Below are 18,668 nucleotides of genomic sequence, written 5' to 3' on the forward strand. Positions count from 1 at the left end.
TGTGGGTTAGGCATAGATATTAGGAGTTTTCAATGTATTTGTTGTATTTAATGCCTTGGGGACAGGTGACACATTAAGAGGGAGAGAGAGTCTAGAAATAGAAGGAAGACCAAAGATTAAGCCCTTGGGGTGTGCTGGCATTGAGCATTTTAATGGTAGTGAAGGAACCAGTAAAATCGAGTGAGCAGAGGAGGAAAAGCATGAGTGCAGTATTCTCAAATCCAAGTGCACAGAGTGTTTCGGGTTGAGAGAGTGATAAGATTTTGTTGGTAAGCTAAATAGGAAGTTTGAGAGTAAAAGAAAATGGATTTAGTCAAATTGAGGCCACTGGTGACCTTTAGTTAATTTAGCTGCATTATCACTGTTGGAAATATTAGAACCATCTTTACTTTCTTTTCCTTCCACCTGTCATCACCTTCACCTGCAATATCTAGTATACTTGTCCATTGCATTTAAGAGGCATTATCATCACCTCTACTGGGGTAAATACCATTCTAGATACTGAATATATGGAAATGAGCAAGACATGGAGTGTCTTCTTCAGGAACTTACAGTTGAGAATAGGGTGCAGGTGTAACTACATTTTAGTGTAATAGCAATAATAATAATCATGTTCATAATTACTGCAATTCTATTAACATGACTTTTGTTGCTATTGCTGCTGCTACTACTACCATCTAACATTATTGGAGCATGTACTCTGTGCAAGGCATATGTGTTATCTGAGGTAATTGTCATCACTCTGTGAGCTGGCACCATTTTATAGATGACGAAAATAAAGCAGAGACAGGGTGGGGCGCCTGGGTGGCTCAGTGGGTTAAGCCGCTGCCTTCGGCTCAGGTCATGATCTCGGGGTCCTGGGATCGAGTCCCGCATCGGGCTCTCTGCTCAGCAGGGAGCCTGCTTCCCTCTCTCTCTCTCTCTCTCTCTGCCTGCCTCTCTGTCAACTGTGATCTCTCTCTGTCAAATAAATAAATAAAAATGTTTAAAAAAAAAAAAAGCAGAGACAGGTTGAGGAACTCATTCACAGTCATATAGCTAGGCAATGGTTTGAGACCAAGCAGTCTGACTTCTGAGTTTCCGTTCTTAATTACACGTGCAAGCTGGCACTCCTTAACTCTCAAAACGTTTCTTAAGCCTACTAATTTATTCCCTCACCTTAAGTTACCTTTCCCTTAGGGGTGCCTGTGTGGCTCAGTTGGTGGAGCATCCAACTCCTGATTTCAGCTTAGGTCATGATCCCAGAGTCCAGAGATCTAGTCCCACATTAGGCTCCCTGCTCCGTGGGAAGGCTGCTTCTCCCTCTCCCAACCTCTGTACTTGTGTTCCCGCTCTGGCTCTCTCTGTTCAAAAATAAATAAAAACTTAAAAAATATATAGCTCACATCTTATTCATGTGTTTCGATCTTGCTGTAGAGTCCATCACTCTCGGAATGCCTGGGTGGCTCAGTTGATGAAGCATCTGCCTTTGACTTGGGTCATGGTCCCAGAGTCCTGGGTCCCATGTCAGGCCCCTTGCTTAGTGGGCAACCTGCTTTTCTCTCTGCGTGCTGCTACCCCTGCTTGTGCTCTCTCTCTGGAAAATAAAATCTTAAAAAAAAAATAATCCGTCACTCTCCTAGCCCCATTACTATAGGCCTTGTGACCCCTTCTTTCCCATTACACTTGGGCTGTCTTGCTTAACTTACTCCAAAAGTCCCTTAAATCAAGTGATGTGGTGACCTCGAATTCCTGTGTTTCCATGTTCCCGCTTTCAGTGACTCTGAGAGACTTAATCCACTAACCAAGTGAATTTTACCTCTACTGACCTTAGAACTCTGGCCACTTCTAATCCAGGACCTACAGCTGGTTCTAGGGTCTTCTACTCTTGATGATCCTGTGATTGTCATTCCTACTGACTCTTCCTCCCTATTCCATAGTTTCTGAAATCCGCCGCCCCCACACACTCCCCCCCCAAGCCCCCCACCTGCTGACACTGTAATCTCTTTAATCCTGACTCCATCTTTACTGTCTCTACTACTATCACAGAGCCTCATTCCTACATGGTCATCTTTTCTCTATCCCAATTTACTTCTTGCCAGTTTATTTGGAGTCTCTTGAGCACAGTCTCTGAATCTCATTGAATAATCACACTGCTTCAATGCCTGCAGAATTTGTCTTTTTTATTTATGCACAACAATTTTGGCTTGAATATCCAATTAATACATGAAATATATTACTTAGTGAAAAGCCATTTTGGATTCATTAAACAAATACAAAAAACATTCAACAAGTGTTAATTGCACATTGCAGTTTTTGAGCATACAGTGATGTGAGAGAGACAGGTACCATGCAGGGGTTCTGTTTCCATTACTATTTCAACTTTATATTAGCAGGTCCTTCCAACTCTTTTTTTTTTTTTAGCTTCAGATTTTATTTACTTGAAAGATAGCGAGTGAAAGCATGAACATGGGAAGGGCAGAGGGAGAGGGAGAAGCAGACACCCCGTTGAACAGGGAGCACACAGGGCTTCATGTCAGGACCCTGGGATCAGAACCAAAGCCAAAGGACAACGCCCAACCAAATGAGCCACTAAGGTGCCCTGAGGTCTTTCCAGCTCTTACTGAGACGATTTCCCGGAGGACAAAAGGAAAACTGTACTGTTCAAGAATATCTGTTTCCTTTAAATTTTCCTGTTCCAGGATTTCTGCTGAAGACATAGGTCAATTTACCTGACTTTGAGAGTATTCTTGAAACCCTTAGGAGAAACAAAGACAATAGAGTCATTACATTACTCCTCTCTCCTAACTGAAGATTCTAGTCCTTACTGTGGTTCTGTGTACTGTTTGTTTTCACTGTCTATGGAAGGGCAGACTGTATTTGTAAATGCAAGCCAATGGACGCCCATATGTCTGACATAGATTTTCTTCTTTGTATCAGGATTCCTTTAGATCATCAGCTTTGAGAACCTCATGTAAGCCATCTTTCAGAAGGTGTAGGTTTGCAGAATGGCACTTTCTTTCCCCGCTCTGGTCCTTAGTTGGCTTCAGAGTGCTCTTCATTTTTATTTTTATTCTGATCGTGACTCTATGCCTTAAATAATGTGAGTAGTTACAAAGGTGTGTGATCTGGAGATAAGTATTTCCTTACATTTGAATATATTAAAATTTTTCCTTAAAAATATAAGAACCTAAAAACTGTATACTTTTTTAATATTTTATTCTTGAAGGAATAGTTTTTTTTTTTTTTAAATCATTAATGGGTTCATCACATTTGACCTTGTCCACAGCCTTGATTAAAATGACTTCTTTTACTGGTCATAAATCATGTTCCAAAGCCAGTCTTTCTCAGACTTGTATATAGCACTGAGCTGTGAATACCCAAGGTCTTGTGAACCATTTTTCTTTTCTTCTCTTTTCTATTTTCTTTTCTTTTCTTTCTTTTTAAACACATGTATTGGCAAGATGCCAGAGAAGGGGAGGCTAATGATTAAATGAGAAAAACAGTTATTTCATTTCTCTTTTCCCTATTTGCTTGACAACATTTCTTGAATTGATGCAGACTTTATTACAGTGAAGTCCCTATTTATTCTTCTCCAGAAGAGAATATGCCTAAGTATTGCTATGTTCAGGGATCATAAATTTCCACTAACATTGTTCCATTTGAAGATTAGTAAGTTTTTACTCACAATTTTTTTTGAGGATTTCAGAGGATTAAAAAAAAAGGTTATTGGTAGCTTACAGTCAAGAACTGTATATTGGTTGAAATATCCAGATATTTATTCTATAGTAATTTATAGCAGGCTGCAATGGTTCTGATTTCCTTCTATGAAAATGACTTCTCTGAGACTTTATGTAACAGTCTATATTTCAAAATATAAACATTCTGAATAATAGTTTAAAATTTTCAGTGGATACTTTAAATGGATTTTATTTGATTTTATTTGTATTCATATATTTTAGTAATTGTTTTTTAAACCAAAATGAATTGAAGCAAAGAAGAATGAAGTCTTTTCACAGGGAATCTTCAACTCTTAAAATGTTAGTTGACTTATTTTTAGATTTTTCATTTGAAAAAAAGAAATAATGAGGATTCCTTTTGTGAGGAGAAGGTGTTTTAGGATTGTCCAAGTCCCCAGTTAAGGACTCTTTTGTTCAGATACTGGGGCTGTTTTGTGGTCATTGAATCTTACTGTTTTTTCAAGTCATCAAGTACATCCTGCTTTTTGATTTGGGCCCATGCATCAGGGATTTTACCTTTGTTTTTAAATTTTCCCTGATACATTGCTTCTAGGTTTGATCTGAAGTGAGAGACAAACCATTTCCAGTATGGCTGGGTGGATGAGTCTGGGGTGATGCTCCACGTGGCATCGTCTCCTCCTGCCTGGCAATAGTTCTTATATGGGATTTTCCGGTCATCTCTCAAAACCAATAAAAGATCACTTGCTACCAAATTAGTACAGCAATCAATAACAAAGTCATCGGTTTCATAAAAACAGATTCCATTGACAACCTGAGGACGGTGGAAGGGAACACTGTGGTCTCCTTCATGTGTAGGGATTGTGTTTGTACAAATTGCTCCACAAAAAGGACACCGCTTCCAGCAGCCACAGAGATGTTCAGAGAGCATTTTCTCAATTCGCGGAACCATTTCTTGTACCGAAACAGTCAAACAGTTCTGTTCTACTCTCTTCATTGTGGGATCCAAAGCTTCACTCATAGCTTCTTTGAGAAATTCAATATCTTTTATCTCCTGGTGTTCAATGCTTATCAGATCTTTTCGTGGGAAGATCAGATTACTCCCCAGTTGATCACAGAACACATCCAGCCACTCAGACACAGTGCTGCTTCTATCTTTAGCTCTTATTATGGGTTCATGAATAGCTGAGAGGATGGCATTCTTGATATCATCTAAACTTATTTTTAAGAAAGTCCTTATTTTTTCACTTCCCTGGTCTGAACAATATGTTTCAATATGCTTTTTAATGTAATTCTTAAAAAATGATTTTGAATTATGAAGGTAACTCCAGTAATTATCAAAATTTTCTTCTTCAGCCAGAGAGATGAGAATATGTTTCTCCAGGTTAGCCCTGTTTCCGTTGAAAGCGGGGCAAGTAGATCGTATGTCCCCAGCAATTCTGGGGGCCATTTTTTCCCATATGGTGTTGGAGATAGCAGGAGTGAGTTTCTGCCACAGAAAATCAACAAATGTTTTGACTGAGGTTGCTCCTTGACACGAGATTTTAAAACTCATGAAGAAATCCTCTTTCTTGCTTTTCAGGTAGTTTACAGGATCATTTCCATTCTTGAATGCCTTGTGCATCTCCCTAAAATTTTCTGATGCTTTTTGGAATAAACACAAAGATAAGTCCATTTCGTATTTACTTGTAAATGTATATCTTCCCTTGGTAGGTGCAGATTTCACTTCCTCATCTATTATTCTCAGGATTTCGTGGAAATAACTTGGATTGTAATCATGCTCTTGCTTCTGAATGTTTTCTATCATTTCAGTAAATCTTGAAACAATGCGGTTGGTAGTCATATCTATAGACTTTTTATCACGGTCCTCTAATTGCCTTTCAATTAGGTAAAATTTCTTGTTCATTTGGACATGTTCATCATGTTTGACTTGAAACTTTTCTCTGGTTTTTCTCGTTACTTTGTCTATAATATTTGTCTCCTTTTTGAAATACTCCAAAAGGATGTTTTCAGAATCCACATCAATGGGAGGCTCTGTGACTGGAGGTGGAGTTGAGGACACAGCATAGACCCATGTTCCCCAAAGCTGATTGAACGTCTCATGTAGTTGTTCCTCACTCAGTTCTGTGCCTTTTATAGTTAAAGCCCACTTTCGGCTTTTTTCTAATAATTCCTTTTCATAACATGACGTTTTCTTGTCCAATTTTTCTTGACTTTTCTTAAAACTAATAAGTTCATCAACTTTTTTTTGGGTGTCTGAAATGAGTGCCTCTTTAAGCTGTAGCAGCTTATTTTCAAAATTAGCTTTCCACTGAATCAGTATTTCACTATCTGGATCTTCATTAAAATATTTTTCAAGTTCTTGCTTGATGGTTTTATATTTTTCTGTGACTGGAGACTCGAGTATGCTTCCTTTGAATGTCTGGACTTGTCCATTCTGAATCTGGTTGGTCAGCTTGTTCTGCAAGCCCAGTACATGAATCCTCAGCTCCCAGGTCCAGGAGTTATACATGGTTTCTAGTTTGCTCATGGCCATGACTTCTCGTGTGTTCCTAAAACTGAAAATAAAGTTCTCACACACCAGGGCTCTCCACAAATCTTGAACTCGGAATTTTATATCTGATATCTTCATGATGCCTCCCTTACATTCTTGTTTGGCTGTCAGAAGAATTCTGCTTTTCAGTTCCTGGACATTGCGGCTGTAGCGAGGATTGGGAGGGGCCATTGGAGGATTGCCATCCCAGAGGTGAGCAAAGTAGTAGACGTGAGTATTGACATCAAACCTAATGACATCACTAAAGCAGGTTACCTCTGAGCACTGTTCCTGTTCAGCTGCTGTTGCTGCCATTACATCTAGTCTCTGTTCTAGCCGCCTTCGTCCTTCCATGGTTTGGTCTTTAGCTGTAACTTCTTCCACATTCTGATGGATAAAAAGGCAACTTGGGGAGATTTTTATTTGTTTCATCCTCAGAAAGGCTTGGACAACGATTTGTAGAATATCTTGCATTTCTGATGGATTTTCCCCAAAAATATTGATCAGAGTCAAGTTTCCAAGGCCAATCACAAAGGTTGCCAACTCATTGTCACGCTTCTGGGATTTGTTGCTGAGTTCTGGGGCCCGAAGTCCTTCTGTGTCCACAACAAGCACAAAGTCAAACCCAAGTTCCTCTGCGAACGTCTCCTCCACCTTCAGGAGCTGCATGTAGGCCCCCCGGGTACACGTCCCAGCACTGACAGTGAACTGTAGCCCGAAAAGGGCATTCAGCAGGGTGGACTTCCCTGAGCTCTGCAGGCCAAGGACAGAGAGAACAAACAGCCGTTTGTCTCCAAGTTTCTCAGAGACCTTGTCGAAAATAGCTGCTATCCACTTTAGGGGCACATATGAAGCATCCCCATCCATCAGCTCAATAGGAACACCAGATATCATTAGATCTGCAACAATCTGGGGAAGGGAGAGAAAAAGCATATCTTTGGTGGAAAAAATTTCGTCCAGAGCTTCATACATCTGGCCTATTTCTCTGAGAATCTGCTCAATTCCCAAGGTGCAGTCACTAATCTCTGCAGAAATAGCTTCTATATTATTTTGCCACTGTTTTAGGGAGGCATTCTCTGGTACCTTTTGTTTTCCTCTTTGTACCTGGGAGCACAAAGCCTTTTTCTTTTCATTCAGTTTTTCCAAGTGATCTGCAGTCAGGTTTTCCAAAAACACACTCAGCCACTGTAAGAAGTAGAGGTTGTTATGAATTCTTGAATGTTTTTGGATAATTTTAAGGATAGAATGCATGAAGTCATTGGGAGGAAAGGCTTTGTTCAATTGTTGACTCCGTATTCTTTGTTTCTCTGCCTCGATTTCACTCTTGTGTTGTTCAATACTCTGATTTCCCTTTTCCCTCAGATGATAGAGTTCTTTGTCCTTCTTACACCAAAGATGCCACAGTTGTCCCTGAAGGGGTAGTAATTTTTTCTTCATCTGAGATATCGGCATGTCTCCTAGTAGGGCCATGAGAATCTCTGCCTCCTCTTTGGTTGCCTTGCAGTCACTCTGGTCTTCATCAATAAGAAATCCTTGCCTGCGTGCAATCTGGGCACAGTCCTCTAAGCTAAAAGCAGTGTGAGAGAGCTCTAGCAAATCTCTGATTGTGGTTTTGAGCTCCTCTGTTAATTCTGCCTCATTTCGATTCCTGATCCCAATTCTCACTCTTTGGCAAGAAGTACTGGCCATGGCTTTTTCTTTGTTATCAAGCAAAAAGATCAAAGGTTTTGGTAGTTGACACAGGCCACGGACAAGTTTTCGGTTCTCTGTATTGTCTTCAGAAGTTGCCATGAGCACCACAATGACGGAAGAGATCTCCTGCAGGAAGGCGAGCTGCTTCTCATGGCCCTTGGCATCTCCATGAAGATTGGTGAAGGTCAAACATTTGTCAAAGCTGTCCTCATCTTCCCCCCCAGGACAATACCAGCAGATTTCTACTACACCCTCCATCAAGAGACAGTCTTTGCTGCTCCCCCTGCAATGCCGATGAAAAAAGATATCATATTTACGTTTACTGAGTAGACAGTTCATGATCTGAGATTTGGAAGCAGAGAAGTCCTTTCCAACTCTAATAAAGGACACAATGGGAGTAGGGACACGACACATCTGCTGATTGTTGTAATTGTTCTTCTCTTTTGACGATTTCCCTGCTTGCCGCCAGCTTCTCCTAATTTGGCTGAGAGACCAGAGAGAGAATTCAATCTGAGAATTGCAGGGATTAGGTACAAGCAGTGGGAGGGCAAACTGACAAATGGCAAGTTTGGACAGAATATATTGTCTGGCATAATCATCTGTACAGTGAAGAACTGCCATCTGAATATCCATAGGGTGAACATGGGACCTGGGATGAGTGGCTGAAGAGTTAGCGGGACTATCACTCTCTTCAAATATGTCTTCATATGGATCAAAAGCCTCATTTTTCTGATTTGAGGCACTTGGATAGACTTGCTGCTCTGTGTTTCCATCGTCTTTGAAGACCAGGTATCTCAGCCCATAATCCAGCATTAATAGCTTCTGCAGGAAGTAGAAGGGAAGCTCCTGGTCAGACCTGGGCTGGGTGTTATACACAGAAGTCTTGTGGATCAGGTGGAAGGCAGCTCTGCTCATCCTTTTTGGGTAGTAGTGTTCCAGGCCTAGACGCTGGAGTAATTCTAAGAAGGCTTCATTTTCTATGGCCTCCAATTTGTTGCTTTCACTATCATGTGGTTCATGAGGCGGTTCCTTTTCAGGGAAGATACTTTGCAAATATTTTCTCACATCATCTATTTGCAATGAAGGCAAGGTGGCTTCATAATTCCCATCAATGAGCAATCTCAAGTCTTTCTCTAGGTTTTCCCAATCATGATGTGCTCCAGGTTTGGTGAGGACATGTTCAACTTCTTTAGACAAGAATTGTCCCATGTGCTGTCTTAGAAGTGTCAAGCGTTGTGTTTTCTCCTTTGGAGAAAGAGCTGTAACTCCAACAGTGGCTGTCAGACCTGTGAGCAGCAGGAATGCCTGAGCCCTGTAGCTGCAAAGATTTTTGAGATTCTGGTATTTATCATAGGCAGTTTGCATTTCCTGCAGCAGGAAGTTCAGCTCCTCACATCCCAGAAGATACTGAAAAGTACTGTTTACCATGTGATAACCTGCACCCACTGCAACAGAAAGTAGCAAGAGCTGTACGTCTGCCCGCTCTGTTTCTCGCAGGTAATTCAAGAAGCATCGTAGAGACTGGCTGACCTCATAAGTGGCCTTTCTTTGTGCTTCTTCCACTATTTCTGGGGTCTCATTTTTGGCCTTTGCTTCCATGAAGTCATTTTTGGCTTCTGTCAAGATTTTAATTAATTCAGAAAATTCAGAGATGTTGACGTGCTTCTGCTCCAGCTCTGATGAGAAGATCCACTGCATGATGGATTGAGCCTGAGGAAAGCTTGTCACACTATAAATGTGAGGATCCAAAAGGCTGCGCAACTGAGATTTAATAAATTCTGTTTTATAACTGGAAGATCTTTTGCAAAAGTTAACAGTGTTTACCAGAAAATTCTGTAGGTCCCCATCTGTGAGGCATATGTTAATCCAAGTGTCATAACCTTTTGTTTTTTGACTCAACATTTGCATGAAATTTATCAGTTTTTTAAGCTGCTCTTCAGGATTAGATACCTCCCAGGATTTCACATCCTCTAGGAAAACCCTAGCCTCCTTCACAATACTGAGTAATTCCTCTCCACTCTGGATCTGGGTAGTCAGGCCAGTCAGAGCAGTATAGCATTCTATCAGGAAGTCAGCTACCTGAAATGGATTCTTAAAATCACTTCTGTGGCTGGAGCTGATGATGTCCCAAATGGGCACCAGTTGAATTCCCCGGTCAATGACACACCAGGTTTGATTACTGGCAACTAGGCCAGCTTTCCACTGGAAAAGGCCATTTGCTTCTGGTGGGCCACCTGTCTGGGCCACAGATAACTGGATTTGTGTTTGGAGGTTTTGGAAGTTTGTGTTCTGAGAGTTCATTTTTGAACGAGAGTCTGTCATGTCCACACTTGCAGCAACTTGCATTCCAAAGCCACTGTAGCTGCCCCTTACATAAATATCCAGGGCCTCTGCTGACTGCTGTTTCACTTCTGCCAGTTGCTCACTTTGGAAACCCTCTGAAATGGCTTTCCACCAGTAGATTCCTCCCAGGTGCAGAGGGCCCTGATTAGCATGAGAACCAAACCTATTGAAGAAGGCCTCTGTCCTGGACTTCAGTAAGAAGAATCTGTCTGGGCCTGTACACTGACCCAGAAGGTCTTCAATGCATTTCAATTCTTGCAGAGCAGCCTTGGATAACTGGAGCTGATCAATGGGAAAGCGGCAGGAAGCCAGTGGGATATAGCTGAACTTGGTTGAGCAAAAATAAGAGTGCTCAGAATGTGATTGTTGGGTTTTCTTAGATTCTGAATGTTTGCTGTGATCTACACTAGATTCCAGGCTAAATCCCCAACCTTCACCCTTGGCTGCAGTAGTTGCACTGAAGCCTAGCTTCTCTATAGTCTGGGTGAACATGGCTTCTGCTTGAGAAGATGTAAACTCCTTTGTTTCCATCCGTGTGCCCTGCTCAGGGCCATAGAGTGAGAACTCATTTGGGACGCCGAGTAGTTCCTCTCTCGTCTCTATCAGACCCCTTTGGTCTCTGGTTTTGTAAATTCCCTGCAGGGCCAACCCTCCAGATGCCCATCTCAGCAGATCTCTATCTGGGAGATTTTGCCTGTGAGACAGTATCCCCTCCACGAGGTTGAGTTGTTTCTCATTGTTTTCCATGACCTCTTTTAGGGACTTTTGGGGAGATGGCCAGTATTCTTCAGGGCTCTCCATTGCCTGCCTCAGCTCTGCCTCTCTTTTCCTCACTGCTTCATCCTGTTGCTGCCTCCCTTCTGACGGCAAGTCTCTTAGCTCCTGCAGTGACTGCTTTGTCTGCTTCTGCATTTTCTTTCTCTTTTCCAACTGAGACTCCTGTGACTCTGAAAGACTATTTGAGTGTGACAGTACAAGAAGTTTCTCCAGGGCTCTTTCCTCCCAGGAATGTCGTGCTTGGGATTTGAGGTTCTGGATGTCTTTTTCTTCGAGGTGTTGTAAGGCCTGAGCACAGGCCATATCTAGTTGTTCCTGCAGCTTAGGCAACCAGTACTCAAGTGCCAGTCCTACTTCAGTCAGCAACTCTCGGAGATCATGCCTTCTTTTGCCTCTCATCAGGGGCTCATCAAGGGTGGACTTTGCCGTGGCCATGGCTGTGGACGAAAATTTACTCAGTTAGCCTGTGTCATGACCTTAGGAAGTATCAACCATATGGCCAGAAGTGTGAGTGTACTAAAGATGCAAGTCTTGGAAGCTTTTTCATGTCCTCTTTGCATTGTTCCAACAAATATATTCTGTTAACATTGCTTCTTAATATTTTTTTTTGAAAGGCTACTTTGTCTTCTCAAAACAAGAAAGACAATACATAAATTGTATTTTAGTTACCAGAGTGAGTTACCACTTAATACTCTGGCTTTTGGCATTTCCTGTTACACAGAATTTGTTGTAATGGAGAGCACTAAAGTGAGGGTTGGAGTTTGGAAATATGTACGAGTTTGATAGCTTAATGTTTGTTTTAACAACAAGAGCAACCATAAAAATGAATGAAATCTTGCCATTTGCAAGGATGTAGATGGAGCTAGAGAGTATGATGCTAAGCAAAATAAGTCAGTTGAGAAAGACAAATACCATATATGAGTTCACTGATATGTGGAATTTAAGAAATGAAGAACATAGAGGGGAAAAAGAGAGGCAGAAAACAGACTGTTAACTATAGAGAATGAAGTAAAGGTTACTGGAGGGGAGGTAGATGGGTTAAATTGGTGATGGAGATTAAGGAGGGAGCTTGTGGTAAGCACTGAGCATTGAATGGAAGGGATGAATCGCTAAATTCTATACCTGAAACTAATTTTACACCATATGTTAACTAATTGGAATTTAAATAGAAATTGGAAACAAAAAAATATTTGCTAGGAAATAGAAATGAAAAAACAAAAAACAAGCCCATTATATTTCCTGTGTTAGTTTCTGTCAAAGCTGTGTTGAGTGGTTTCTTTCTGTCTTTCTGTCGCTTATTCTTAAGCTGTTGTTGATATTTATTTACTCTACTGTGCTTTGAAATGTATTTCTGTGGTGTTAGATGTAACTTTCTTTTATTTCTGATTTTATTTATTCAAGTTCTCTCTCTCTTTTTCTTGATTAGTCAGGCTAAAGGTTTATGCATTTTGTTTCTCTTTTCAAAGAATCATCTCTTAGTCTCATTGATAGTTTCTAATTTTTTTAACCTCTCATTTATGTCCTCTTATATCCTCGCTAATCTTTGTTATTTCCTTCCTTTTACTAAATTTGGACTTTGTTTGTTACTCCTTTTTAGTTCCTGTATGTGTAAGTTTAGATTGAGTTTATCCTCATTTCTTGAAGTGGGCCTTTATTGCTATAAACTTTCCTCCTAGAACTGCTTTTGCTACATCCCAAAGATTTTAAATGATAGTGTTTTTTTTTTTAATAATTTTTTTTATTTTTTCAGCATAACAATATTCATTATTTTTGCACCACACCCAGTGCTCCATGCAATCCGTGTCCTTTCCAATGCCCACCACCTGGTTCCCCCAACCTCCCACCCCCCACCTCTTCAAAATCCTCAGATTGATTTTCAGAGTCCATAGTCTCTCATGGTTCACCTCCCCTTCCAATTTCCCTCAATTCCCTTCTCCTCTCTAACTCCCCTTGTCCTCCATGCTATTTGTTATGCTCCACAAATAAGTGAAACCATATGATAATTGACTCTCTCTGCTTGACTTATTTCACTCAGCATAATCTCTTCCAGTCCCATCCATGTTGCTACAAAAGTTGGGTATTCATCCTTTCTGATGGAGGCATAGAAGCATCTTTCATGCCAGTGGGCCTCAAAAGAAGGCTGGGGTAGTGATTTTCATATCAGATAAATTAGATGTTAAACTAAAGACTGTAGTCAGAGATACAGAAGGACACTACATCATTCTTAAAGGGACTATCCACCAAGATGTTCTAACAATTGTAAATATCTATGCCCCCAATATGGGAGCAGCCACTTACATAAGAAAACTATTAATCAAGATAAAGGGTCATACTGATAGGAATACATTAATAGTAGGAGATCTTAACACGCCTCTCTCAGAAATAGACAGATCATCGAAGCAGAAAATCAATAAAGAAACAAGAGCATTGAATGACACATTGGACCAGAAGGACTTCATACGTATATACAGAACTTTCCACCCTAAAACAACAGAATACTCATTCTTCTCAAGCGCACATGGAACCTTCTCAAGAATAGACCACATACTGGGTCACAAATCAGGACTCAACCGATACCAAAAGACTGAGATTATTCCCTGCATATTCTCAGATCACAATGCTTTGAAACTGGAGCTCAATCACAAGGAGAAGTTCAGAAGGAACTCAAACACCTGGAAGCTAAAGACCACCTTGCTTAAGAATGCTTGGATCAACCAGGAGATCAAAGAAGAACTGAAACAATTCATGGAAACCAATGAGAAGGAAGACACTTCGGTCCAAAACCTATGGGATACAGCAAAGGCGGTCCTAAGGGGGAAATATATAGCCATCCAAGCCTCCCTCAAAAAAATTGAAAAATCCAGAACACAGCAGCTGTCTCTACACCTTAAAGAACTGGAGAATCAACAACAAATCAAACCAACTCCACAATAAGAAGGGAAATAATCAAGATTAAAGCTGAGATCAATGAGGTAGAAACCAGAGATACAGTAGAACGTATCAATGAAACTAGAAGCTGGTTTTTTGAAAGAATCAATAAGATTGATAAACCATTGGCCACACTAATCCAAAAGAAAAGAGAGAAAGCCCAAATTCATAAAATTATGAATGAAAAGGGAGAGATCACAACTAATACCAAGGAAGTAGAAACAATCATCAGAAGTTATTATCAACAGTTATATTCTAATAAGCTAAGCAACCTAGATGAAATGGATGCATTCCTGGAAAACTGTAAACTCCCAAAATTGAACCAGGAAGAAATCAACAACCTAAATAGACCAATATCTAGTAACGAGATTGAAGCAGTGATCAAACACCTCCCCAAAAAACAAGAGCCCAGGACCTGACGGATTCCCTGGGGAATTCTACCAAACTTTCAAAGAAGAAATAACACCTATTCTCCTGAATCTCTTTCAAAAAATTGAAGCAGAAGGAAAACTTCCAGACTCCTTCTATGAAGCCAGCATTACCCTGATCCCCAAACCAGGCAAAGACCCTACCAAAAAGGAGAACTCCATAGTGTATATGGACCACATCTTCCTTATCCATTCATCCGTTGAAGGGCATCTTTGTTCTTTCCACGTTTGGAGACCATGGCCACTGCTGCTGTAAACATTGGGGTACAGATGGCCCTTCTTTTCACTACATCTGTATCTTTGGGGTAAATACCCAGTAGTGCAATTGCAGGGTCATAGGGAAGCTCTCTTTTTAATTTCTTGAGGAATCTCCACACTGTTCTCCAAAGTTCTCCACACTGCACCAACTTGCATTCCCACCAACAGCGGAAGAGGGTTCCCCTTTCTCCACATCCCCTCCATCACGTGTTTTTTTCCTGTCTTGCTAATTTTGGCCATTCTAACTGGTGTAAGGTGGTATCTCAATGTGGTTTTAATTTGAATCTCCCTAATGGCTAGTGATGATGAACATTTTTTCATGTGTCTGATAGCCGTTTGTATGTCTTCATTGGAGAAGTGTCTGTTCAGATCTTCTGCCCATTTTTTGATATGATTGTCTGTTTTGTGCGTGTTGAGTTTGAGCGGTTCTTTATAGATCCTGGATATCAACCTTTTGTCTGTCCTGTCATTTGCAAATATCTTCTCCCATTCCGTGGGTTGCCTCTTTGTTTGGTTGACTGTTTCCTTTACTATGCAGAAGCTTTTGATTTTGATGAAGTCCCAAAAGTCCATTTTTGCTTTTGTTTCCTTTGCCTTTGGAGACATATCTTTAAAGAAGTTGCTGTGGCTGATATTGAAGAGATTCCTGCCTATGTTCTCCTCCAGGATTCTGATGGATTCCTGTCTCACGTTGAGGTCTTTTATCCATTTTGAGTTTATCTTTGTGTATGGTGTAAGAGAATGGTCGAGTTTCATTCTTCTACATATAGCTGCCCAGTTTTCCCAGCACCATTTATTGAAGAGGCTGTCTTTTTTCCACTGGATATTTTTCTTGTTTTGTCGAGGTTATTTGCCCATAGAGTTGAGGGTCCATATCTGCGCTCTCTCCTCTGTTACACTAGTCTATGTGTCTCTTTTTATGCCAGTACCATGCTGTCTTGGTGATCACAGCTTTGTAGTAAAGCTTGAAATCAGCTATCGTGATGGCCCCAGTTTTATTTTTGTTTTTCAACATTTCCTTAGCGATTCAGGGTCTCTTCTGATTCCATCCAAATCTTTGGATTATTTGCTCCAGCTCTTTGAAGAATACTGGTGGAATTTTGATCAGAATGGCATTGAAAGTATAGATTGCTCTAGGCAGTATAGACATATTAATAATGTTTATTCTTCTGATCCAAGAGCATGGAATGGTCTTCCATCTTTTTGTGTCTTCTTCAATTTCTTTCATGAGTGTTCTGTAGTTCCTCGAGTACAGTTCCTTTACCTCTTTCGTTAGGTTTATTCCCAGTTATCTTTTGGTTCTTGGTACTATAGTAAATGAAATCGATTCTCTAATTTCCGTTTTTGTATTTTCATTGTTAGTGTATAAGAAAGCCACTGATTTCTGTACGTTGACTTTGTATTCTGCCACGTTGCTGAATTGTTGTTTGAGTTCTAGTAGTTTTGGGGTGGAGTCTTTTGGGTTTTCCATCTAAAGAATCATGTCATCTGCGAAGAGAGAGAGTTCGACTTCTTCCATGCCAATTTGGATACATTTTATTTCTCTTTGTTGTCTGATTGCTGTTGCTAGGACTTCTAATACTATGTTGAACAAGAATGGTGATAGTGGGCATCCTTGTCGTGTTTCTGATCTCAATGCGAAGGCTGCAAGCTTTTTCCCATTGAGGATGATATTTGCTGTGGGTCTTTCATAGATAGATTTGATGAAGTTCAGGAATGTTCCCTCTATCCCTATACTTTGAAGCGTTTTAATCAGGAACGGATGCTGGATTTTGTCAAATACTTTTTCTGCATCAATTGAGAGGACCATGTGGTTCTTCTCTCTTCTCATATTAATTTGTTCTATCACATTGATTGATTTGCGAATGTTGAACCATCCTTGTAGCCCAGGAATGAATCCCACCTGGTCATGGTGGATAGTCTTTTTAATGTGCTGTTGGATCCTGTTTGCTAGGATCTTGTTGAGATTTTTAGCATCCACATTCATCAGTGATATTGGTCTGAAATTCTCCTTTTTGGTAGGATCTTTGCCTGGTTTGGGGATCAGGGTAATGCTGGCTTCATAGAAAGAGTCTGGAAGTTTTCCAATTTTTTGAAACAGCTTCAGGAGAATAGGTGTTATTTCTTCTTTGAAAGTTTGGTAGAATTCCCCAGGGAATCCATCAGGTCCTGGTCTCCTGTTTTTGGGAGGTTTTTGATCACTGCTTCAATCTCGTTACTAGATGTCAGTCTATTCGGGTTGTCAATCTCTTCTTGGTTCAATTTTAGGAGTTTATAGTTTTCCGGGAAAGCATCCATTTCCTCTAGGTTGCTTAGCTTATTGGCATATAACTGTTGATAATAACTTCTGGTGATTGTTTCTACTTCGTTGGTGTTCGTTGTGATCTCTCCCTTTTCATTCATAATTTTATGAATTTGGGCTTTCTCTCTTTTCTTTTGGATTAGTGTGTCCAATGGTTTATCGATCTTATTGATTCTTTCAAAAAACCAGCTTCTAGCTTTTAGCTCTACCCTAACATTGTGAACATCCTGTCTGGTCACTTTCAGCTCAGCCCTAATCAATTCCATTTGGTCATCCATGGCTTTCTCTGACCTCGCTATTGCCTGGATAATTGTTAGCCTGAATTCTCTTTCTGACATATTGTCTATGTTGATAGCCATTAGCTTTGTTGCAGAAGGTCCATCCTCTGTATTTTTCTTCTGTTGGGCATTCCTCCTCCTAGTCATTTTGGTGAGAGATGACTGAACGGATATAGCTGGATGTATCGACCATGGTGTAGTCAAGGTGCACCCTGGAATGCTTCTGAGCAATTAGGATTCCCCCCCAAATGAGAGAAAAAAGAAAAGAAAAAGGAAAAAAAAAGAGAGAGACAGGAAAGAAAGGGAAGATAAAAGAGAAGGTTCGGCCCAAATGGGCCCCAAGGTAAGATTGATGAATATACAAACAAAAACAGACAAACAAAAGGACTGATAAAAGTATATGACAAGAGAAAAAATATATATATATAAGCAAATAAAGGAAGAACCTCGTCAAAAAGAACCCCAAGTGTAAGATTTATATACTATCAGGACAAACAGAAAAACACAGAAATACTGGTGGAAGAAAAAGATGGGAGAGTGGTTATAAATTCTCAGTGTGGGCGAGGAAGGTTGTTTGATTCTTCCTGGATGTATCTTGATATCTTTGTTAAAGGACTCAACTTTCCTAAGATAAAGGGGGATTAAAAATTGGTTTACCTATAGGAGTAGTATTGATTGGGGAAAGGGGATTACCTTGAAGTTTAACTCTATATGAATATTAGGAAATAAAAATAAAAAAGGAATAAACTAGACTAAACTAAACAAAAATTAAAAAAAGAAATTTAAAACATAGAAATGCAAAAGAAAAACACAGGTGTATGTATCAAAAAGTTCAGGTTAGGGGGGAGGAGTCAAGATGGTGGAGAAGTAGCAGGCTGAGACTACTTCAGGTAGTGGGAGATCAGCTAGATAGCTTATCTAAAGATTGCAAACACCTACAAATCCAACGGGAGATCGAAGAGAAGAAGAACAGCAACTCTAGAAACAGAAAATCAACCACTTTCTGAGAGGTAGGACTGGCGGAGAAGTGAATCCAAAGCGACGGGAAGATAGACCGCAGGGGGAGGGGCCGGCTCCCGGCAAGCAGCGGAGCAACGGAGCACAAAATCAGGACTTTTAAAAGTCTGTTCTGCTGAGGGACATCGCTCCAGAGGCTTAACCGGGGTGAAGCCCATGCAGGGTCAGCGTGGCCTCAGGTCCCGCAGGGTCCCAGAAGGATCGGGGGTGTCTGAGTGTCACAGACTTACAGGTATTAGAACGGGGAAGCCGGCTACAGAGACAGAGCTGAGGAGTGAGCTCACAGCTCGGGGTTACCTTGAACCGGTCGCAGGCTCAGTCAGCTCGGAGCGCGGTCAGAGGCAGGGTGACGGGAGTAATTGGGCGCTGTTCTCTGAGGGTGCACTGAGGAGTGGGGCCCCGGGCTCTCGGCTCCCCCGGGCCAGAGACCAGGAG

General features: G+C 40.8%; 1 protein-coding gene across 2 annotated transcripts in view; it reads right to left on the minus strand.

Moving 5' to 3' along the window:
• Window positions 1–3,680: 3,680 nt before the first annotated feature.
• LOC125079556 (interferon-induced very large GTPase 1-like) overlaps window positions 3,681–18,668 on the minus strand; it is a 39,076-nt gene continuing 24,088 nt past the window's right edge. For both annotated transcript variants that reach the window (XM_047693249.1, XM_047693250.1), the window contains exon 2: window positions 3,681–11,459. In XM_047693249.1, the coding sequence (XP_047549205.1) occupies window positions 4,168–11,457 (7,290 nt within the window). In that variant the 5' untranslated portion in view covers window positions 11,458–11,459 and the 3' untranslated portion in view covers window positions 3,681–4,167. The remainder of the gene's footprint in view (window positions 11,460–18,668) is intronic.

Source organism: Lutra lutra, chromosome 10 (assembly GCF_902655055.1).
Source record: "Lutra lutra chromosome 10, mLutLut1.2, whole genome shotgun sequence".
Taxonomy (NCBI): Eukaryota; Metazoa; Chordata; class Mammalia; order Carnivora; family Mustelidae; genus Lutra; species Lutra lutra.